Raw genomic sequence first — 23,945 nt, 5'->3', positions numbered from 1 at the left:
TGACTTACACCTTCCACACTACACCGTACAACTGCATCCAAAGAAGCAACTGGTGGAAACCTTGCAGTAAAAAGCACAAAAAGCTTGTGCCATAGGACAAAACAAGCATGTCATCCATCCATTTTTTAATTGGCAAGGGAAAACACAGTCCTGGAGAGCCAACAAAGCATGAACTTCCTGACCTTTGTGCTGTGATGGTTTCTGTTATTATCGAATAGTGGGGATGGGCTGAGGGCTTAGGAGGGGAATTTGGGGGTTGGCCTTGGCAGTGAGATAAAGCTCATATAAGGGAGCTGCAGCAGGTTTGGGAACACTAACAGGGTATTTTCCCCAGTGTGCAGCTCAGCAAGTTTGGATCCTGAAATCATGAGCCAGTGCCCCTTTGCGGGGAAGAATTACCTGTGAGTCCTTCCTCTTTCTGTTTTGCTTTAAAAATTCAATTTAAATGATAAGGTGTTAGTGCAAAATATGAAATCTCAGAGAGGAATTACTTATCAACAAACAGACAGCTGTAGCTGTAGTTATCATTTAGCTATGGCTAAATAAGTAGAGAGCATACAAGGACTTGTCTGAGCACTTGTTATTTTATGTGATGTTAGCAGCGGTTACTGTGACAAGAGGAATTTCAGTTTTTATCAAAAGTCTGCTTTACTTGTTCCCTTTATCAAAATAAAGCCTTGTTTGAATTATAGCTGCATCTGTTAGTAAAAAGGCAGGTATATTCATAATTCCTTAACTGAACAGTTTGCATATTTACTTCATTTTCTTCTTAGATTTAATTTTAGCAAGCTATCTTTAGAAGATGAAAATGATGACAAATCTCAAGAAGGAGTGAATAAAGCCAGCAAAGGCGGGCTTATCTACGGAGAATACCTACAAGTAAGTTTAATGATTTCATGTTTGCTGTCCTGGTTGCTCTTGAGGTGGCCCCTGTGAGTGACACTTCTCCCAGCAGTCAGTCAGTCTGTCAGTCACTGAGACAGGTCCCCAGGTGTAACAGGCACAGGTGCCCATCTCAGCCGGCACCTCAAGGTGCACTGTGGGGAGACCTCTCAAACTGCAAGGAATATGGATATTTTGGGGGGGTTGGTAGGGAATTATCCATGTTGGTAAACTGTAAAGGGACACACCACTGAAAGCTTTCTTTGGTCTGGCAATAATCACTCGGCAATTTCTGCCTGTCAGCAGGCTCTGTGCGACGTCCTTGAAAGTCCAGAATGCTTGGCTGGAAAAATCTATTTCAGAAATCTAGGGGGTAGGATGATGACTAGGGGCACATAAAAAACCCAAACAAAAGCTGCAAAAGCTAGAAGTAGTTAAGAAATAAGTAAAAATAAAATACTATAGGTAGTAAAAGAATCCAGAAGTTATTTTGGGGCTTTTTTTTAGATGGCATGAACTGAAGGGAATTACTCTGCTTTTGAACTAAAGTAAGAGTATGTCAACTTTGGTTTGCTGACATTCTCTTTAGAATTTTGCAAAGATTAATTTGAAAACAACTATGATTACATGGTAAATTTGACTAAGAAAAAAATTTAGTAATGTCAGAACTGAAAATATTATTATTGCCTCAACTCAGCTCTTATGCTGATGTTGTTGAGTGATTACTCAGAATTTTACTATAGGAACTCTGTTTTCATGGGACATGGCAGTATAGATCTAAAATCTGGAAAACACGCTGGATATTTTGTTTTCTCTATTTTTTTAACTATACATATATATATATTTATATAATTAAAATTACCCTAAAATTGTCAAAACTTTCTTACTTGAGTTACCTAAGTGTTCCACTTCAGGCAAGATTTTTTCCTAATTAAAAAGTCATACCTGAGACAAATTTAGTCAAATTTCTCATGTAACCTACAGTGTGAGGTCTGTATGTGTATTTTTAACAAATATTATTCTTAAAAATTACCTGTATGCAGTAAAAATGCCATTACTAATTGCAGAGTTTTACAGAACAGTTTCTACCTTTATTTTTAAGCTGAACAAAATATTGAATGCTCAAGAACTTGAGAGTGAGAAGAAAGGGAAAAAAATACATGATGAGCATCTTTTCATTGTGACACATCAAGGTAAGTGGAGGAGTGCAGAGGTGGTTGACCAATTTTTTTGCCACAGAGAGTTAATTGGTGCTGATACATGCAATACACCATTTTTCATTTCAGACACTATCATAGCAAAATATCTGTATTTTATCTGTTTTTATACATGCATATACTCATATATAAATTGTAAGGCAGTAATCAACTCTTTGCTTGTGAAGCCATAAGTATAACATTTGGATTTGGTAAACCAAGATACGCATGGTTCTGTTCTTAGAGAAATTAAGGTGGTGAAAACCTTGGTGTCATCCAAACAACAGGCAGGTGTGCAGGTTACTGCAGGCAAATTTTATGTGTTGCCTTGTGCCTTCTCTGAAATTCCAGTTTTAGCCATCTAGAATCTGTCTAGAAATCAATACACCAGTTAGGTACTCCCTAATGTCCATATCTTCCTGCTTTTAAGACCCTGGCATGATGATGTTTTCTGTTATTGACAGAAAACAGGTAGTTTGTAAGCAGGTGTTGAGTCAGATTTTATTGAAGTATCAGATCTGGATTTTCTCTTTCCTCCTTTTGTAATGAACAACCTGCAGACCAAATATCTGATGTGTAAAACATATTTTAAAAAATTCTGTCAGTATTCTTGACTCTAGATTAATACTCAAACAAGTAAGAAGTTTATGTGTAGGTATCTTCTTGCACACTGGCAGTGTCAATTGTAGGCTGTTAATTTCAAATCAACATGTAGGAATTTTTCTTTCTTGGTGCTAAGAAGAACAAAGTAACATTGAAGTTGATGCTAACAGTGTCTTTCTTGTTGTAGCATATGAACTCTGGTTTAAGCAGATTTTGTGGGAAATGGACTCTGTGCGAGTGATCTTTCAGAATGGTCATGTAAGTTAAAACAAATATGAATTCTGGGAAAATTCAGCCCTGATTTTCTGTTGCTTCCTGCCTCTCAGTCTGATATACTTGGGTTTACTAAAGCGGCATATGCTCTTTTTAGAAACAGCATCAAAAGACCAAATAAAATCTTTCTGAGTCATATCCTGATACTACAGATTTTTGATCAGCAAAATCTTACTTCCTCCTGAAGTATGCCTTTTGTGTAGATCTCCTTCCAAGGCCAATTTAATTGGCCAAAATGCTCTCACAGTCTCCTGCTAGTGCTGGGTAACTGCAGAAACTTAAGCTGGAAATATCTGATGCACAAAAAGCAGGCTCAGAGGTAAATCTGAAAAGCAGAAGGCTCACAGGTATTTTTATGTAGAAATTTAATTTCTGCCTTTGTTCAGTTTCTGATGTTTACATACTATCTCCTTCCATCCAATATCTGCTGTGAGGAGAACTCATTTTTGGGATTGTGTAATAATGAATCCAACAGAGAAGCAATAATCCAAAGCAGTGTAATACTGTGCAAGAATTTCTGAAAATTACAAATATAAGCACATCTTCACATTTGTCCAAAGCTAAACACAGATTATAACAGTAGGTAAGAATGGAGAACTCTCAAATTGATACTACATCCACAGAAAAATCTGACTGCATGCAGTTTGAGAAGTACCTTGAGTACATCGTTAGCATGTGTCTAAGCAGCAAATTTGAAACTAGACCAGATTGAAAGAAGGAGCCTTCTTTTCAAGGTCCAATGAAAATGTTCTCTGTTGTCCACTATATTCCTAATTTCATTGGCCTTTTAGTTTAATATTTTATCAAATTGTAACATACCATAATCAGTTCTAAAGAATAATTTTTTTTTTTGGTGAAAAATGAAGCCTTGCTTGTGATCAGAATTTGAAATGCCAATGTTAAGGTCAAATACACAGCCAAGCAATTAGGGAAATGAATATCATCTGCCACTTTTTGTAGTTTGATATTTTCTGGTTGCATGCCCAGATTTTAGAGACAAGTTTAATCCCATTGAAACTGAACAGAATTTTAGCAGACTCCTCTGCAGGCAGAGTGTTTAATTTAGTGAAAAAAAGAACTTCTGCATTTTCCATTTAATGTTATCTATTTCCCACCAGATGGGGTCTTTTCTCTTCTTCTCTGCTTGCTAATGCACATTTCTGATGATGTAGCTGTCAGATTTAACTTCTCAACTTCTAAGTAATTTCCTTACCTGCCTTATGGCTTGTAGAATGGAGGAAAAATAGAAATTATTCTAGAAGTAATTATAACAGAAAGTATTTAATTTTCATATATATAATATTAAGTTACAAAAAAATTGTAATCATTGTAAATTCTAAATTCATTGTAAATTCTAATGTAATTTAATTTCTCTGACTTCTATCTAGTCAAAAACATAGAAAAGAAAAAAAAAACCCTGTGTGATAGGCCTGCATATAATGTAGCATATGTCAGAAAAAAATGGATTTCAATCTTTGAAATTTAGAGTTTCAGTTTTAAGTTAAAACCAGAGTGCTCTATTCCATATGAGATTCTGTCTTTATGGATTTCATATGAGAAGGACTTGGGAACTATAGTGATGTACAACAGTGAAAAGACATGAAATAACTAGGTAGGATCTAGACAAAACACCATTCTGATTATGATCTTTATTTTTTTTTACAGGTAAGAGATGAGAGGAACATGCTGAAGGTTATTACTCGAATGAACAGAATTTCACTGATTCTGAAATTACTTGTGGAACAGTTCTCAGTTTTGGAAACTATGACTGCATTGGACTTCTTTGATTTCAGGTAAAGACTTATTATTCCTCCACAGCATTCCAGGAGCTGGTAATTCCCATCCTTAGAACTGATTGTGAATTTTGCATGTGTGCTGGTGTCTGTAAGCAAGCTGAGAGTTCACCTTGGTGAGGCAAACATGACATTAAAGTGCAAGGGTCAGTTATGAAATTGACCCTGACTCTGAGTCCAGCATGTTCTGCAAAGAAGTACAAGTGAATTGTTGACTCTCTTGTGTAGGGTGCTGTTGACTGGTTTCAGGGTCAAAAGTTAAAACAGCAGAAACAACAGAAATAGCTCACGGTTCTGCTAGCAATTTAGTTGAAACTTGGCACTGCAGATTGAAGCCTTGTTCTATGGCAAATCATAGAAGTGCTTGGGGGAGAAACATACTCTCTAGATTATCAAACAGGTATTTCAGCTGTCTTGGTTTGCATGGTGTTGCCTTGGGTCTGCAGTGCTGGAGGCTGAAGGAAGCATTGCTGTCCTTTGTCCTTTTCCCCCAATAACTTCTGCTGTCCGGTAGCAGCTCAGTGCATTGCTGGGCTGGGTGGTTGTACCTCTTCTGCCTTCTGCTCAGGCTTTCTCTGGATCCTTTGGCTTATCTCACCTCTCCCATGGCATTCCTTTCTCTTCCCTCTCTACTTCTAGACCCTTCCACCACACTACTATGTGTTACAGCTTCATCCACTGTCTTCTTTCCCTGTTCTTCTCCGGCTTGTGTCACTTGTGTGTATCTGTCTGCCTTGTGACCTCAGTGCCATCCAGCATCCATCCACTTTTGTATTTTGGCACCCTTTCCCTTCTATCTTTTAATGTTCCCTATTGAAAAGAGCAGGAAACTAAGATTTTTCTTCACTTGTTTGAATCGAGCATTACCCTACAGCAGGGGAAATCCATGGGCTAATCATCCATTTTCATCCATACCTGCTTCAGCTTTTCAACCACATACTCCTTTGATAAGTAAACATAAGATTAAATCCATGATGTGTCTTTGTCAAATCTTGTACTCACAATTCAAAATGCATTACAATTACCTAGTAATGTGGGATTTCAGGTTGCTTTTACTAATAATTGTTTTTCAGCATGGTCAGATGATTTAACTCTTAAGAGTCCCATTAATGAATCCCTCAAAAAAAAAAAAAACAAAAACAACCCACTGGAGTTTTTCTGAGCATTATTCTACTCTGTAGAATAAGACAATATACAATATTGCACATCTATATATATTGCAAGTATAGACTGTTATATGTAATAATATATAGGAATTATGCTGTGTATCAAGACTATTTAAAATGGCACGTTGTTGGCAAGTTATTGTGAAAATTTTTGTAACAGCTTTTTGGGGTGCAGCTGCTTAGTCTACTTGGAAAGGAAATTATATTCACTGACATTGCTGCCTGTACATCACATGCACAAAGCTGTCCTTTTAAAGCACAAAGTCACACATTTATGTTTGCACTACCTGTGTATGCACAAACAATACAGAACTAGAAAATGAGATTATAATTGCACTGTAATTGCATTAAAATTGCTTGGGTTTTTTTCCCTTTTCCTAAGTGCAGTCATATAAAAAAGTCCTCAGGTAGCTATTTGATATTCTTCAGATGTGAAATATGGGGGATTTTTAGAGAACAAGAGAAATCCACCATTGTAAAATAACATCCTGTATTTTTGTATCTTTTCTTCTGTTCCCAAAGATACTACCTAAGCCCAGCCTCAGGTTTTCAGAGCCTGCAGTTTCGCTTGCTGGAGAACAAGATTGGTGTTCCCCAAAGCCTGAGAGTCCCTTATAACAGAAGGCATTACCGTGATAACTTCAAGGGACAGGATCATGAACTACTGCTCCAATCAGAGCAAGAACCAACACTACTGCAGCTTGTAGAGGTAACAATGTCTGTCTTGGACCTTGCTTCATTTTCCCCATCTCCCAAGAATGTCCTTCATTAGTGTCAGGGACAAATTTTCCTACCTTAAGAGAAACAAGCATGTTTGGCAAATTCTCTGTCAATTGTGTTTTGGATTCTTGACAAATTTGGGATGAAAGAGAGTTAATAATTGGTAAACCTACTGATTTTTCACAGCATCTTGCCTTTGTCTGAAAATTCTGGCTGTTAAACTGGTAAATTGCAATGTAGAAGTGTGAGCTAAGAACGTAAATGCTCTGTTTCATTTGGATTGTTTTTCATGACTATAAGCCCTATTGGGAGGAAAACTTTAAAAATAGTCCCACTGTTAGTGATGGCTATTAGAGAAGTTAAAAACTATAGATGGCTCTATGTCTTCCTTCAGAGATTTATCATTACTTTTCCCCTATATATATATATATATGTGGAATAAGATTTGTTTTCCTGTAGTTTATTTTAAAGATATCCTTAGAATGAGAAAGCTTCTGTCTTCCAACATTGGCCATGCAACCTGGAACCTGAGGGGGTTGGTATGGCACCATTATGCAGGTGTAAGTCATCCCCATGGACATGCTGAATTTAGCAATGAGCATTTCTATGGGATACTGTAGAAGTGCTTATTGCTAAACCAGAATTGTAGTAGCAGAATTTAGGTTGCTATAACTCATAATTCTAGGATAATGCAGTTGCACTGTTATTGTTTGAACATATTATTATTACTACTACTACTGCTATTATTATTAAAGGCATGGCTGGAAAGAACTCCAGGACTTGATTCAGAAGAATTTGATTTCTGGGGACAATTTGAAGAGAATGTTTTAAAAGGCCTAGAAGAGGAATTTGCCTTGATACAGGTATATAGTTTATTCTTGAACTACCTATAGGCAAGGACATCTGGCAAAATGATATTCTGACATAAGTGTAACTTTTGGCTTACTCAAAGTTTCTCAGTCACTTCACAAAATCTTCATCAGTCTTTGTCTGCTAGAAGTAAAAAAATTGCAAATCCTCAGGAAATAGGAATATTTTTTTAATTTGACATCTAAGATTATTTAAAGCATGAGATACAGGAATGATTTGGTTTGCAAAAGGGATGGACCAGTATAAATGGAAGGGCTGAATCCAATTTTACTGAAACTAAAACTTCACCATAAGTTAGTACTTGCATCTACAATCTAGACTAAATATGAAGTTTGGGCTCCTGAGCTGTGGATATGGAATGTCCCTATTAATATCCCATTTCTGTTTAACAGTATATGGCAATTTGCTGCTATGTGATCATTTGAATTGCAATGGCAAAGAAGCACCAGAAAATCCCTGACTATTTCAAGACCTGCAGCTTTAAATAACATTTTTTAATATTTTCATTTTTAATTTTAAAAAAAAAAGAATTTATCAACTTCCTGAGAATATCTGTTTATGTCTTTCTAACTTATCTAAACTTTTTTATTTATAATTTTCTTGGCCACAGCTCTGCAAGGATGTAATTTTTTTGCCTTGAAAACAAATAAATCGGACTTCAAACAAATTATGATTAACTTTTTTAAGGCCTCTAGACCAAGAAGTGCCATAAATTGCCAGTTTTTTTGAATATTCATTTATCTGAGTTGTGCTGGAATCTATTTAATTGTACATTTCTTGGTAATTATACTTTTCAAAGGACAGTGACTCATGTATCTTATTTGAGAATACAGTTCTTACATCTAAGATTCAAACTTCAGAGTATTTATTTAAATAAAAATTGCAAAATGAGTCATTCAAGTGCTTAATTTTCCCTGTTGAATTCTAAAGCTTGTCTTTGTTTTAAATACCAAAGGCCAAAGCAGAATCAGAAGAAAAAGATGACTTAATGTCTGAATTCCAAAAGCAGAGAGATGTATTACTTTCATTATTTGATGAAAAACGCCATGAACATCTGCTCAGTAAAGGTAGGTTTTATTACCATATGTGAATATGTGCTTTGTATGTTTTATACATGCTATTTATAAATGCTTGTTATAGCACTGAAGTTGCAGGAGAATGAGCAACAAACTGAGGACACTTGTGTTTTGCAGGAGAGAGACGGCTGTCCTACAAAGCACTGAAGGGGGCCTTGATGATCTACTTCTACAGGTGATGTTGTAAAATGTCTTTGATGGTGACTGGCAGGAGGCGAGGTGAAGGTTAAGAACAGCAGCACAGGTTTAGTTAGGCTGGAATGGGCTGTGGGAAGCAATCTATTTCAGCCCTCCACATGAACCCTGATTAGTCACATACAGCTCCAAGGTCAGACCAGGCTGCTCAAGGCCATGTCCTGATGAGTTCTGAATATCTTCGAGGATGGAGATTGTACATCCCCACTGGGCAGCTTGAACAGATGCTGCTTCTCAGATTGTAACCAGTAAATGCCTTGTTCTACCTGTCCTAGAAAGATCTGGAGTCCTTTTTCAAGTTCCAAAATAAAGAGGCAGATCAAGACTTACACAGCAGAAACATTTGTTAAAATATCTAGTGATATTCCAGTACCAATTTAGGAAAAGCATGCTTTAAGTCACTAAGCTCTGCTGAAATGCAACTTTGAAAAATACAGCTTATGCTGTGAGGTCTCACTGTCTTTTCTTTCATTTCCCAAGGGAGGAGCCTCGTTTCCAGGTTCCCTTTCAGCTCCTCACCTCCCTCATGGATCTCGATGTGCTCATGACTAAATGGAGATGTAAGTTTGACTGTGACACTCCCTCTTCTAGATGCAAATAAATTGTTCTGTCTCTGAGTTAGACCCAGTCCAGTACTGAGCTTTGGAGTTCATGAGTTAGGAATCACTCTTTGTTTTACTTCAGCCAAGAGGAAAGATAAAGAGCTACTGCTGTGATCACTAGATATATATGGGTATAGCTACCACTTCTATGGCCTGTTTTAAGTGTATTATCTTATTTAAGAGACAGGTATCTATTTTTCAATGTATCCTAAAAAGTCATAATGTCATGTCTTTATATGGAAACATTCCTTCTGCCTCCTTCCCTATCTAGACATACTGAAGTGAATGTGTAATTCTGTATTCACAGAGCATAGTAATGTGTAATAATTAGTGTGTTCATTCTGAATTAACAATAATTTTATATAATTGACTGAAGAATGGCAGAATTAACTCCTGCATTGCTGAACCCCTAAGAGTTCTGTAACCCTGTAAAGATCTCTGAAGGACTTTCAATAAGTGTGACCCTTTAGTTATTTTAGTTATTTTAAATACTTAAATATATTTAGTTATTTAAATACTTAAATATATTTAGTTATATTTAAATACTGAACATGTGCTATTTTCTCCTGTTGTATCATTTAGATAACCATGTCTGTTTGGTGCACAGAATGATTGGTGGCAAGGCTGGCACTGGAGGCTCATCAGGCTACCACTACTTACGCTCAACAGTGAGGTAGAAATAACGTGTTTCCCCTCTACCTGCAACAATGCAGTTCAAAAATACTCCAGTGCTGGGAGACATAATTCAGATGGCTCACCGGAGGCGAAAGGGCTGTTGACTCTCTTCTGGGACAGTAGCATATCTCCCCTTGGTTATTTTACATTTATTTATAAATATATATAAATTCCAAGCCTTCTAGGGCACAAAGAACTCCTTTTGATCACTCATACAAAGTGCCATCTCTAATTCTCAGTCGAGGGGTCACAGTGATAGCAATAATATGAACCCTGCATTGTTCAGCTGGTGTGCCAGCTAGCCCAAGCTAATGAGGTGACACAGGCTGGAAGTGAGCCCCAGCTACTGTGTGACAGAGTTTCTTTATTCCCTAGCATGACCTCTAATTGCACAACCTCTGTAAAAGAGGATCTTCTTTGGGGTTTGCTCTCAAAGAGCTGTGAACCACCATGTAGTGCTGTGCGAACTACCATCACAACCAAAGGAACAGAGAGCAGAGCAGAAAGCAGATGTTAGACTGATATTGAGGATTGAATATCCACTGTTTTTCTTAGAAAGCTCTCCCACTCTACCTTAATGTCAGGTTAACATTCCTAGATAAATTCTGCTAGAGATCACACCCTACAGACTCCACATTTTCAGAAGAAAAATGTTACTGTAGATCCTTATTAAGCCTAATCTGCTATGCCCTAGGAAGTCAGGACTGGATTCTTGCCCTGCAGTGTTAAGGAGGGTTAGTGCAAGGAATCTTGTTATTTGCACGAGAAAGAATGATTACTGAGGATTTAGAAATTATGGCCTTCTATGCTGATGGAATTATTGTTCCAATTGTCTTTTTCAGTGACAGATACAAGGTGTTTGTGGATTTGTTCAATCTTTCAACATTTCTAGTGCCACGACACTGGATACCAAAGATGAACCCAAGCATTCATAAATTCCTTTACACAGCAGAATACTGTGACAGCTCCTACTTCAGCAGTGATGACTCTGACTAGCCTGCCTTTCTAGGCTGTTGCTGTAAAGAACTTCCTGACTTTCACCTTCAGTGGTGCTCCCAGCCATTCCCACCAAGACTGTGGGTGTGTAAATATGTATTTATGTATGACAGCTTTGTGAATAGTACAATGGGCTTGTGGAAGAAATTAATTGCTTGTAGAAAAAATAAATCTGTATTGAGTTAGCCTGTGTTAAGAGTAAAATGATACCCCAATTCAACCTAGGGCCAATTTACCTCTTAGCTGGCTTCTTAAAGCCTGTACCTAGAGAAAGGGAGAAAATTACATGCAGTTATTAAGATGACTTATTTGTACATATTTTTGTATTTGCTTGCTTGCCTAATGGCTGCTACTAATTTATGACTAGTTAAGGATATAATCAACCTCATCACCTTCAGAAGAATATTTGTTTCTGAGCTCTAGCGCAATTTCAAAAGGAATTTTGGGTTAAAAGTTTCAAAAACTAGATTCAAAAAAGTAAATCCTAAGTCTACAGAAACCAAACCATCCTGAACTTATAATACATCAAGAATCATGTTTCTATCTCTTTATATGTGAATGTAAATCCCTTACATAGAAATACTGTTAAAAATAGCAGATATAAGTACTTTGCATTCCAAATAAAGCAGTATTAAAGCTCATCTTTTGTTAAGTCTCCTTCTAAACCAAACTATAAATTTCAAACACGAGTATGACAGGCATTTGAAGTGATTTTTATTCAAACTGGTATACAATAAAAGGCAACTTTGGCTATAGAATATTGATAAAGCAGTGCCATCTTCTCATTAAATGGACTTCTGTCTTTTTAAGTGCTTCCTTTGGAAAGAAAGGCTGTAGGCCGGAATTTCTGGTAAGTTCCCTCTACCACAGTACTTCAGGTACCTGGCAGTAGCACGTCAAAAACACTGGAGGCACATCTGTGTTTCCTGTTGCTGTGACTACATTACTCTTATCTGTGCCCATCAGGGACTTTGTTTTCCAGTTATGAAAGAGTGCTATCTGTTGTTTGTAAGCCACTCAGGCAAGGCCAGACTACACAACACTCAGGAGCACAGAATTCACATTTTTTAAGGCTGAAGTTTTCAGCCAAGTAAATTCAGTAAGTAGCAAAACCTGAAGTAAAGAACATTACACTTGCTCTTCCTTTCATTTAAAATATTAACAATTAGAAGGAATAAAACAGCAACACATAACAATATACATTTATAAATATTTGTTGCATTTGTCATAAAAGTTATAAAAAACTAATCTAAAAACATGGTACAGTAATTGAGTGCAAAAAATTACAGAATGGCTTCAATACTTTTCATAGTAGGCCTTCTTAAAAGATACAAGTAAAGCATTTGAGGTGAAAAATTCAGAGCATTTTAGAATTACATGTTTCATTGTGAGTTCTAGTTACATTTGCCCACAGCTCAGCAAAGCTGGAACACCTTTTTATTACCAGCAAGCTGCACCTCTAAATTCAATTAATGAGAGAAATTTAACACTCACTCTATTGGATATATTCTGTAATTGCTGACTTTCTAAACTGTTACTCATGATTCTTCTTATACTCAAATGATTTCAAATATACTCTTACAGTATTGATTTTTGGATTCAAATTCCTTCTTATTTGTCATAATTTCTTTCCTTTTAAGATTTTTCAATGGAGTAGTATTCAACACCTGGATAAAGCTCACACTGGAGGCTTCAGTCCATCTTTGTAGCTTCTATTTGTGCACTCTGCAGATGAGTCTTCCTACTCCATGAGAAATTTGGCATTCAACACAAATTCAAAATAAAAGTATTTTTAAAAACTTCAGCCCAGGGTTGCAGGAATTGCACTTACAGTCATTTCTTATATTTGAAAATGGTGTTTTGAATTCCATCTTCATATACAGTGTCTTTCCTCGTGATACTTGTGGTCTTTGACCAGTTGTAGAGGCACAGAGGAATGTCAAACAAATACTGCTGAAACTGTATCTGCTATACCTAGAAATGACATAGAATTTGATTTAATAAGTACTGAAGTGGAGACTTCCCAGAATTCATATTCATATAATGCCCTCTCCCCTCCGTGCCATGACAGGAGGAATCCAGGGAATCATCTGCAACCTTTTTATTTCTTCCTTTCCTGGCATATATAGTTGAAACCTAATCTCCTCATTTCTCTGCTTTTATGTTCAAAATTTTGTATCCTCGTGGTGTCAGAGCACCTCTTAATCAGAAGACAACATCTCTGTGGGAAAAAGAGCAACTACTGTCTTTGCTGGATTGTTCTTGTGTGGTACACTACAGAAAATGTGAAAGATCCTGCTATTTGAAATAACACGTGCTCTCCATGCCATGTCTATAATTGACTTGCTGCGTCACTACTTCTAAATTTCTCTTTCCACACTGTTTATACAACAACAGTAAGAACAAAGATTCAGTAACGTGAGAAAGCTATGATTGGATACATTGCTCTGATCTTTACTAAGTGCAGGCAAACTGAATATTGTCTATTCTTTATGTGCAGAAGACTTAGGTAATCTAACACCTCCTGCAATGACCGAGAGCTGCTGTGAAACACACATGGAAGGGAAAGCCAATGGGTTATTCTGACACATAAGAAGTGTTCTGTACCTTTTGTAATTTTATCTAGTGGAACCATCCCACCAACTTGGCTCAGCAATCTGATGATAAACCACAGCTTGACTTGCCTTACCTCCATATCTAGCAGAAACTGGGTATTTAATGCTACAGGAATCCCTCAAACACAAAGAAAAAATTCATGCAAACAACAATAGTGCAGGAGATTGAACTAGCACTGAAAGGATATATCTCTGTCCTACAAGAAAAGTCACGAACAAGGTACACAATTCCCAGGTAGACTAGCTTTTCATATTTGTTTGTTAAACTGAGACCAGAGATAGTGGCACCCACCAGACAAGGAGAGCAGCTGTTTTACCTACAGGGAGTACAGCAATGGCACCCACCTACAACCATCACACATGGCTGGATATTTTACAGTGCCATTACCTCTGCATGGTAAGGGACAACAGTACTTTGATTATTTGTTTTGTCTTATACAGCTTTGCCTTTACATGGTGCTTTTCATTCATTCATTCAACTACATGCCTTGATTGAATTAGCAACCCCTTCATTTATTTTTCCATCTGGACTCCTTTAACCTCCTTTAAAGCACAGCAATGATTTTTACCACCTCTCAGAGGATCCCATTATGTCTTTATTATATTATTACATATATTATATTATGATGATTTTAATTTGTTACAGCCATTGAGAAACATATCCCTGCCCATGGCCCTTACCACTTACTTTTTGTCAGACTTACCACAGACATTGCCACCCATCTTAACACGAACGTAGCCATCTATTCCCCACGTTGGCCCCCAAGAGTTCTGTACAATCCAGTAAGGAATGCTACCTGGAAGAGACATTTCATGAACAAGAGACAACATGAGACCTGGGAAGCTTTAGCCTCCTAACAGTGTACAGAGTTAATTAGCATTTCAGTATCTCTCAGTTTCTGATGGATGGATGATACAGGCAGTGAAACCTACTGTTGTTCACGTAGATAACAGAGCTAACATTCTGCTATGGGAAGACTGGATATGGGCTCTTCTACCATAAAGACACACACAGCCATGGTCTTGACTTTACAAGGATAAAGTCACACAGAACTGAAGAAGCAATGACAAAAAGAGTTTTTCTTCTGGCTGATGTGAAGATGATGTGATCTTCAGAAAACTTCCAGAACTGATGTGACATCAAACCAAACAGCTTCCAACAGAAAACCAAGTTCTGGATTTTAATCACTTACCCCACAAAAGACAAGTTGCAAGTAAAGAAATCTACTGTGCTGAAGTTCAGCTGGTGGAAACGCACCTGTTCTGTCAAAACCAGTGATAAGAACAGCATGGTTTGCTCTTCCACTGGAGCAGTGATATTGTATGATTCCACCAAGATAATCCTGCCAGCTAATGGCATCGACTGTCACTGCCAAAGGGCCCCAGCTGACAAGCATCCTCATCATTTCCTCTTCTTGACCACTGCAAAAAAAGTGAGTAAAAATACCAAGTTAGTTAAGTTAGCACACTAAAGTGATTAGAGTGATTGTAATGTACTTATAAAGAACAGTGTAAAAATCAAATAATTAAACTCTTTCCTCCAAGTTCTACATATCACACATCAGTAATTATATATTTCAAATACTACAACACAGTGATACAAATATAGGACACACAAACTATGGCACAGGTGTAGATCCAAACACATAACACTCTTAAATAGCAGAAGGTTTCTAGGTCAAGCCAGTGGCAGTGGAGAGTGCTTCATACTTTTTGTACATCACTCTTCTCAAGCCAAACCAGCTTTGAAAAAATCATTAGTCTGTATTAGAATTTCCCACTGTTTGTAAATCTACAGAAGTACCTCTTAACATAATAATACACTAAGTATGTGTCTTAAACATATCAAAGCACAGGACATTTCCACTATCAGACATTTATCATTATCTCCCTCATACAGTTTTATTTCTCTGGAGCAGGAAATTTTCATCACTGAAAATATGTTCATTAACTAAATTTGGCAAATACAGACTGGCAAAGATATGACTGATTTTCGTTACTTCTATCTAGAAGTAACACAATTCCTAGTCAGAATAATACTTCTTGTTTAATTCAGTAGCTGTACTGTACTGATAAAAATTAGAAATGAAGTTTCTTCACACAGAAACCTAAAAAGCTGAAGTTTTTACAGAGTTCAGTTGACAACACTGTTTCTAAAGTCATGAGCTGGAGAGGATGTGGGTAGATATGTAAATGCACGAATACTGAACTAGTTGAATGCTTCCTATTTTTTTTCAATAAATTCCACTTATTGTTGGTAGTATTTCCTGTTTCTGACAAAAGTAGTGTAATGTTCATATAGCAAAAACTGTAACTGACTCTCTGTTCTGGTTTAATGCCAATTTCAAAGACCTAATTTCAAGACACAAGCCTTCTTATTTGAATAGGCTTAGTGATGGCAGTGTTGAGTGGATTCATTGTGGCAAGCCTTAACTCTCAAAGATGTTCTGCATTAATCCCTCTCCAGCACACAGCTATAGAACTGATACAATCAACCTCCCAACTTTTGCCTGGTCAATGCACTGTTCACTCCACCTAACTCCATGATTGCTGAACACAGAAGGAAAAGGACAGTGAAAGAAAAGAATGAATAATAGCTACCTGAAGTCATACGCAGCAAATCCTGTTATTGAAACTCCAAAATCTGAGCGCTCAAAATAATGGCACAGTCCTGTCTGAGCTTTGAAAGTGTATTCTGAATCTCTCACGAGTTTTACTTTGGTCTGCAAGAAGGTAATTGAGTAAGAGTTTAATGCATTTGACTTTACTACTATGCACCTCAAAATGTATGGAGAATGACCACATAACCCACTCAAAATTCAGTGTGTACTGGGCAAGTTTAGAAGTAAGAATGTCACATTATGAAATAACTATTTACTAGCTCTAGTTTCCTTGTTCACTGAGCTTCAGAAGGGATTCATAAATCTTTAAATAAGAAACTAAATTTAAAAGGCATCTCTGGTTTAAACTATCCTCATAAGCATTCCTGTAAATTTCAAGACACAGATATTCATTCAGTTCATTCATGAACTATTGATTCTCCTCAAATGACTTCCACACACAAAATTATATTCTCCTTGGGACAGTTAAAGAAGCACAATTATCCCAAAAAGTTATATAAAATACTGTAAAGTCCAATTCTGTTCTTAGCATGTAATTCTCATGCTGGTACATGATGAATGCACCAGCCTTTTATACTTTTCATGTCTTCTGGAGTACAGCATATTTATGACAACAAATTCTTCAGCCAAATTCGTGGTTCCTCCACTGCCAAGAGGGAATTTTCCTTTACAGGAATAAAGGTGAGTATCCTCTGTTGTTCTTGATATTCAAAATTATACAAGTTATCTATAGTGTTATTAGCCATGGGTATATTACTCTTCAGGGGTAGAATTACGCTTTCTTAAATTCTGAAGGTTTTTTTAATTAAAAAACCTCAAAGAATTCTTTTTATATTTTTGTAATTCAATCTGAGAAAGTACTTTTTATTTCAAAGATATTAAAATGTTTCTATTTACCTATGCTTATTAACACACATTTTGAATTTTTAATGAAATTAAATATTTTAGCAACAAGTGAAGTAGAAACTTTGAATGCATTTTCAATGTTTTGGTCTGCAAGGGAAACAAAGGTAAATGCAGTTCATTTTATTCTGAGGTTTTCCACACACACTTGTACATAATTTTACAGTGTTTGCAAGAGAAACTACTGAAATTTGAAACCAGAAAATATCAGGATCCTTCCTTTTCCCCAGATGCTGATGCTTTATATCCACAAAATACATATGCATAGGAGGCTCTGTCTACACTGGTACTGTATGCCTGCAAATCAATTCAGGAACATTATTTTCAGCCCCTGTGGACTGTTTTGTTATGTTCACAAGAACATGTATGGACCATAAAGCTCCAATCAAATTTCAGTTCTGCTCAAACTAATTCTCTCCTGGTTCTAAACAAAATAAGTCAGCATATATATACATACACACAACCACATATGTGTATGCATATATGTACAACCACATATGTGTATGCATATATGTACACACACATATGGTTAAAAAAAACCCTATACATTTCACCTTCCCCATCAGTTTTTTTTCCAATAAATAAGAAAGCTAATAGAGAAGCTGATGAAGTCTTTTGGGATTTTTACAAAGAGTTTCAAACCTGGTTCAGCCAGCTCAAAGCACTAACAGTGGATCCCCCGCTGCAGCCGTAGTTATTGTATGAGCAGTCAATAACTTGCTGCACACTGAGCTCTTCCAGGGTGTTTCTTTTAATGGCATAGGCAGATTCTATGCCACCTACCACGCTGAAAGCCCAGCAGCCTCCACACTGATAGAGACAAAAGAGAAATGGCAGAGAAAGCAAAAGTCAGCTTTGGTTTTGAAGCCTGATATGAAAAAAGAGGCAAAAGAATCTTCCAGTGCTCTTCATTAAATACATCATCCTTGAACTCTGTTTTTAAGGCAATTATAAAGAAATGTTATCATCCATTTAAAATACTGAATTGTTTTCCTCCCTATACTGCTCTCTGAATGCTAGCAATGCATTATGGGTGATTTTTAAGGACTCCTTCCTCATAAATTTTTGTTCTTTACAATAGGTCTGAGGATGCTTTGGATGCTTTTACTGTGAGATATCTTATTTTCAAAAAAAAAAAAGGGGGGGGGCCTCAGGGTGAAATTAGTTTTTGACCACATTAGTAAGTTTTTCTAGAATTTTGTACAAGCAGGTTACAGTTTAATAAATGGTAAAGGGAAATCAAACATAATAGAAAAAAATCTTATACAATAACAATCTATACTGTGATTCTAGGCTCTTTGAACTGTGACATTTAAAATAAGCAGCAGAATTTATTCCTCACAAGGTCCTACGTGAAGCATGGAAAGGAGACCCTGGGGATCGAGCAGCTTGTTTCTTACCAGTGCCCATAACCACTTTGGGATAAACTGTAATTATGTGGGGTCTGGTTACTTTTCTATCATGAATGCATCCCCTGAGGAATTCACTGGTAAGGATGTGGGTGTTGACCAGCCAAGGGGATTCAGTCATAGGAGGAAAACAACAGGAAAGGATCTACACCTCTCCAGGTGGGATGAGACCAAGTACTGAACCTACCTTGGTTCCTTCAGAAAAATACAAAACACACATGGTGCAAATTATCTGGAGATTCACTTAACTAGATCAGAAAGTATATTACAGTTTCTAAATGCACAGCTTCTATGCCTCATTCTTTTAAGCCTAATACCTCTTTACATAAAATGCTACGTGACTGTGTGTGTGTTCAACTGGCCACTCTAGTGCCAGTGCTCCAAGGAGCCTTCAGGCAGAGCTGGTCCCTGCAAAACCCTCCCTGTGCTCTACAGCTCACCTGCTGAGAACCAGGAAGGGAAAACACCAGGACTTACTGTCTGCTGATTTCTCACTTCTGCAATGACTTTCTTGTCCCTCCAGTCAAACCTCTTTGGCAGCGGCTTTTCCTTCCCCTTTGGCACTTTTATGTACCTGGGAAGTTTGTGAGGAATGCTTCTCAAGTAAATAGCTAAACACAGAACATAAACATATTTAAATCTATGAGCAAAAAAAAAAATCCCACTAACAGCTACTTTAGTAGAATCCAGAGGTAACTTTGATCTACAATTACAAACATGAGATGTATCTCATTCTAAAATCCATAGAAAATTCATGTATTTTAAAACAATCATTATGCTCCAGAATAAATGTAAGTTTTTCTACAGTTTCAGGAAGAACAGAAATACTCTATGTACGGAATGTGGGTAGAAAGTGTGAAGATTTTCTGAAGCTGAACAATAACCATAACCACTCCAGAAAACAAATTTTATGTGAAAATTTCCAAAACATTTTACTTACTTAAAAAATACTTTGTTTTACCCACGTACAAGGGGAAAATAAGAGGAGAATAAAGTAAAGATTGTGAAACACCTTAAAGTTGATGGGTTTTCACTAAAAAATGTTGCTTAATTATTTAAAATTAAAGCAAGATGTTAAATCCTCTGATGAACAGAAAATGTAACAACAGACAGGAACAGCAAGAAGGGAAGTTTTCTAGAGTCTTCTGGAAAAAAAAATCAAGTATGTAATATTGCTTAAGAAAGCTCCAACTGTCATTATGCAGTCATGGACCTCCAAGCATTGTTTGTACTGTAGTCAGCTTTGTGCTGGGGTAGGGAATATGAACTTACTGCAGAACCTTGTCTATCTTCCTTTTTCAAAAAGGAAGAACCTTGTGTATCTTCCTTTCTTCTGTTGTAATTGAAGAAAGCTTTAAAGAGCAGTGAGAAGAAAGAAGGAAAACCAGAACTGCCTGAATATGAAAACATATTCAGGCTGTGGGTAATTAAAACTTGCAAGATCACAGAACGTGAAGAGGATTGTTGTATCCTCCAGAAGTACTTACAGTTTGGTACCAGCCATTGTAAATTAGCTGACTATCAGCACAGGAAGAATCTGTAAGTGTGAAAGACACAAGGTTCTGGGAAAGAATTAAAAAATGACAGAAAAGGCATTAGAAAACCAGAAAATGTACCTTTGAACTCTTCAGGAAACAGGTGAGAAAACTGATTTATTCCATAGACAGCAGTCATATTATCTTTTGAAAATGAATTCAATAATCTAATTCTTTTAGCACTTTCCTGAAGGAATAAAAAATAATTGTGGGCATTATTAAGTTAGCAGCAGGGACAAAACTGTAATAGCAGAAAATAAAAAAAGGTTAGTAACAGTAAACATGAAATTAGATAACAAGAACTGTTCACCTCAAATTCATCCTGTATCCCTAGCAATAGGAATGCCATCACACTAATTTCACCTTCAACAAATACCAAAAAAAAGCATTTAAGTGCAAAAAAAATTGACGCGAAACAGACTAAACAGGCGCGCTGAGACCAAGCTGCGTCAAACTCATCTGATGTCCTTCTTTGATAGCACAACAAACCTTGCGGTTGAGAGATGCAAAAACGTCTCCAGATACGAGTTAACCCCATCACTTCGCAAAGCGAAAGAACAGCATAATGACCTAGAGGCCTCTCCGCGGCTCCCCGGCAGCCCGATGTCGCTGGGCAGCCGCTCCGCCGGCCGGCGGTGACCCCCGGGAGCGGCACCGGGCGGGTGCGTCCGGGCCTGCGGGAGGGGAGCTCCGCCTGCCTCCGCCTCCGGCCTGCCCCGGCCGGCCGCAGAGCCCGCCGCGGCCCCTCAGAGCCCGCCACAGCCCCGCAGCGAGGACGGCGGGGGCGGCGCGGGCTGGGACACCTACCCGCAGAGCCGCCGCCGCTCCCTCTCGCTGCCGGCCGCCCCCGTCCCGCAGCCGGGTGCCCGTGAGGGCGGCACTGCCCGGCCGCAGCAGGCACAGCAGCAGTGCCAGCACCGCCATCGGCCGCCGTGCCATGGCGGGGCGGGCCCGGGCACGCACCCCTTCCCGCGGAGCTGAGGTCCGACGCGTTCCGAGCGGGAAAGGGGCCGAACCCCGCTTCCTTCCCAGCCCGCGGCCGGTCACTGCCGCTTCCCGCGGGGCCGGCGCCCGGCGGGCGGGGCGGGGCCGGGCGGGGCATGGAGGAGCGCCCGCCCCGCACGGCCGCTCCCGCACCGCCGCACGGGGCTGGGGGCCCTCCTGCGGATCCTTCTCCCGGGGCTCTGGGGGCATGTCGCCCAGCCCGAGCTGTGTTCGAGAGCGCTCAGCAGCGCCTGGGCAGAGCCGTGATTCTAGCGGTGTTTCCCATGCAGGAGATGGACAGGCGCGCAGGGCTGCAAGGGAGGGGCGAAGGGATGCTGAGCGTTCAGGTATCTGCCAGGTTATAAATTCGTGCAAACCCTTCTCCGAGAGGAGAGTCAGTTGGTATCTGCAAGCTGGGCTGCCAGCAGGAGAGGGAAGCAGCAGCAATGCAGGTTCCAGGCTTTAGCAAGGGAAGGCACGGGCGGGCAGAGCAGAGCTGCCCGGTGCTGCCCAGCGGTGCCCGCAGCCCCTGCGTCCCAGTGAGAGAGCTGGTGCTGAAAGAACACACGGAGAGAAACCATGCCCTTCCTCAGACACTGGTCATGCTGGTACTTGGGTAAGCAGGTCAGTTTCAGCATTTAAAAGCTCCATTAGGACACTACGAGTTAATAGAGCCCTCTTTGTTAATTTCCATCACCAGGCGTTTTTACGCAGTGTCTGTAAATAGGATATTTGTATGTTTTAAACGTGCTGTACATTTCAGTTCTATCTGCTGCTTTCCCTCCACGTACCCTCTTGTTAACACAGGTGAAGGCGCAGGTTCCCTGTCCTGTGGTGCCAGTAGCACACCTGGAAGTGCTGTGCTTGGGGAACAAAGCTTTGTCTTTGCCCTCCTCCCATGGAATTAGCTGAACTGCCAATGGTTTTGTTACAGGGAAGGCTATTTATGGCTTATAGCCAGTGAATGGAAGAGCTTGTTAGCAGGACAGATTTTATTGGTTGTTCTGACACGGTTCATCACTGTAAACCCAGGATTGGTGTTGGAGATTTTATTACAATTTATTACAAACTCGTCTTGACAGATTGAGGTCTGGTATCAGCAGAGGGACTGAATAGGATGACATAAGAACTGAACAGTAAAACCTTTTTAAGGATGCTTTGAACCTCAGCAGCCAAATTCTGAGGCAAATTCCATCAAACTGTGACTGAGCACTGAGGCCCTCCTGAGAAGTGCAGGGTGTAGGGTCTGGCAGGAGTGTCAAAGGACAGCTTGGTATGGCCACCATAGCTTTGGGTGTACTGGTTGTGGGAGGAACAGCAGTCACAGGGTTTTATTCTCTATGGTGCCATAGAATGGAACAGGAAAGAAGTTACTTTGCCAGTTAGTGTAAGCAAAAGAAATATGTTGAAATTATGCTTTATTTTAAAACATACTTTTCATTAAAAAAGTAAGATTTTCCATCAGTCTAACATCATCAACACTCTCTAAATTGTGGCCTGCTGCCCTTGAAATCTGTTGTTCCCGGATTATGATTATCTCAAGCTGAATACTTTTTCTTATTTTTAATATATAGTAATTAAATTTTAAACAAGACAACAGAGCTTTAGTAGAAAAAAGACATAAACTTTCAGCTATTTTTTGGTTATTATTTGTATAGACTATGCTGTTTTCAAACAGAAGTAATTCTGATTGGAGGAGCCCTTTTGGTTTGTATGTAGACTTCAAAGGTTACTTTGCCCGTGAAACACATGGTGGCAGCAAAGGACTTCTGAAATGTAGTTACAAACCACACATCTTTCATTTTAATTTTAATTAAAATAAATAACCCCCAAACAAACAAGCAAAAAAAAAAAATCCCCTCCTATTTTGGGAAAATGGATGTATCTCAGACTGCTTTGCATTAAAAATTCTGTATAGTATAGGAAGAGGAAAAGGTTTGTTTCCCCTGGATTTGCTCTCTGTGTACTAAATAGATGTTTCAATATATCTTGTTCAGGAGGAGAGATTGTAAGAAAAGTCAGTGTCTCCTCTGGTGACTGGCTCAGGGGAAAGAAAGTGTGACAAACAGCCAAAGGTAGGAGACTGACAGCCAAAGTGTTTCAGATGGTTTTATTTTCCCACTGAAATACCTACTGTGCCATAAAAACATTTTGTGCCTGTGCTCAGATGAACAAAACCCCACCAAAGTACACAGAGAGCTCAGTCTGCAGGCATGCAGTCCCTGCTCTGCTTTGAATTACTCCAGTGTGGATTTAGCCATGCTTTACTAAGATAAAAGAAAATACACTTGTAAAACTAATGTAAGAATAAGGCCTATAAATAGAATAGGGTATAGAGGTGTTTGTTGGGTAAATTGTTTTGGTTTTTCTGTTTGGTTGAGTTTTTTTAAAGGCTTTATTGATGCAATTCTTATTGGTTCATTGACACAGGTAAGCCATATATTAGTTGCACTAGTCATCACAGACAGATGATAAAAATATTTTTATGCCTTTTTTTCTACCTATTTTTTTCTGATTTAAAATTTTATAACTGTAAATAGCTTTTAAAAATAGATTTAAATGAAATTTTACATATCTCTATTCCATTCTGGCTATTCATTAAAAGTATTTTATGAGCTGAAACAATGCATACCAAGGGAAGAAACAATGATGGATATATATTTAGGAATCTCTAAAACAATTGTAAGATGTTTCCTTTAAATAAGGATATTCCTTTACTAAGAGAATTTGCTTCCCATCAGCTGCAAAATACATATTTCTAAAATTTCTCATGACACACCAGTATTATTAGTGTGTGGGTTTTTATGGTATTACAGGTTCAGATTGAAAGA

At 38.4% G+C, this 23,945-nt stretch overlaps 2 protein-coding genes across 2 annotated transcripts; one reads left to right on the top strand and one right to left on the bottom strand.

The window, feature by feature from the left end:
- Positions 1–336: 336 nt before the first annotated feature.
- On the top strand, positions 337–11,737 carry TDO2 (tryptophan 2,3-dioxygenase). Its single transcript, XM_084204042.1, has 12 exons — positions 337–401; positions 774–879; positions 1,985–2,075; positions 2,869–2,939; positions 4,620–4,747; positions 6,436–6,622; positions 7,389–7,496; positions 8,459–8,570; positions 8,697–8,754; positions 9,255–9,334; positions 9,959–10,049; positions 10,894–11,737. The coding sequence occupies exons 1-12, from the start codon at positions 367–369 to the stop codon at positions 11,045–11,047; spliced, it is 1,221 nt and encodes a 406-aa protein (XP_084060168.1). The 5' UTR covers positions 337–366; the 3' UTR covers positions 11,048–11,737.
- An 11-nt stretch (positions 11,738–11,748) lies between these two features.
- CTSO (cathepsin O) lies at positions 11,749–21,191 on the bottom strand. The gene is made up of 8 exons (XM_084204043.1): positions 20,938–21,191; positions 20,212–20,317; positions 19,073–19,206; positions 17,829–17,996; positions 16,264–16,385; positions 14,921–15,084; positions 14,367–14,459; positions 11,749–13,021 (listed from the first exon to the last, which is right to left on the bottom strand). Exons 1-8 carry the CDS (start codon positions 21,067–21,069, stop codon positions 12,987–12,989), a joined length of 954 nt encoding a protein of 317 aa, XP_084060169.1. The 5' UTR covers positions 21,070–21,191; the 3' UTR covers positions 11,749–12,986.
- Positions 21,192–23,945: the final 2,754 nt, after the last annotated feature.

This window comes from Fringilla coelebs (genome assembly GCF_963513975.1).
Source record: "Fringilla coelebs genome assembly, chromosome: 4".
NCBI lineage: Eukaryota > Metazoa > Chordata > Aves > Passeriformes > Fringillidae > Fringilla > Fringilla coelebs.
Note: the sequence above shows the minus strand (reverse complement) of the source record. Positions and strands in the feature narration are given on the sequence as shown.

What these genes read in the sequence shown, in the direction of transcription:
- TDO2 (XM_084204042.1), top strand. Translation starts at nt 367, where the DNA reads ATGAGCCAGTGCCCCTTTGCGGGGAAGAATTACCT. An exon ending in TTTCATTGTGACACATCAAG is followed by an intron (nt 2,076 to 2,868) that starts GTAAGTGGAGGA and finishes TTCTTGTTGTAG; the next exon opens with CATATGAACTCTGGTTTAAG. An exon ending in TTGGACTTCTTTGATTTCAG is followed by an intron (nt 4,748 to 6,435) that starts GTAAAGACTTAT and finishes CTGTTCCCAAAG; the next exon opens with ATACTACCTAAGCCCAGCCT.
- CTSO (XM_084204043.1), bottom strand. Translation starts at nt 21,069, where the DNA reads ATGGCACGGCGGCCGATGGCGGTGCTGGCACTGCTGCTGTGCCTGCTG. An exon ending in GAGCGGCGGCGGCTCTGCGG is followed by an intron (nt 20,318 to 20,937) that starts GTAGGTGTCCCA and finishes TTATTCCTTCAG; the next exon opens with GAAAGTGCTAAAAGAATTAG. An exon ending in TTTGCTGCGTATGACTTCAG is followed by an intron (nt 15,085 to 16,263) that starts GTAGCTATTATT and finishes CTTTTTTTGCAG; the next exon opens with TGGTCAAGAAGAGGAAATGA.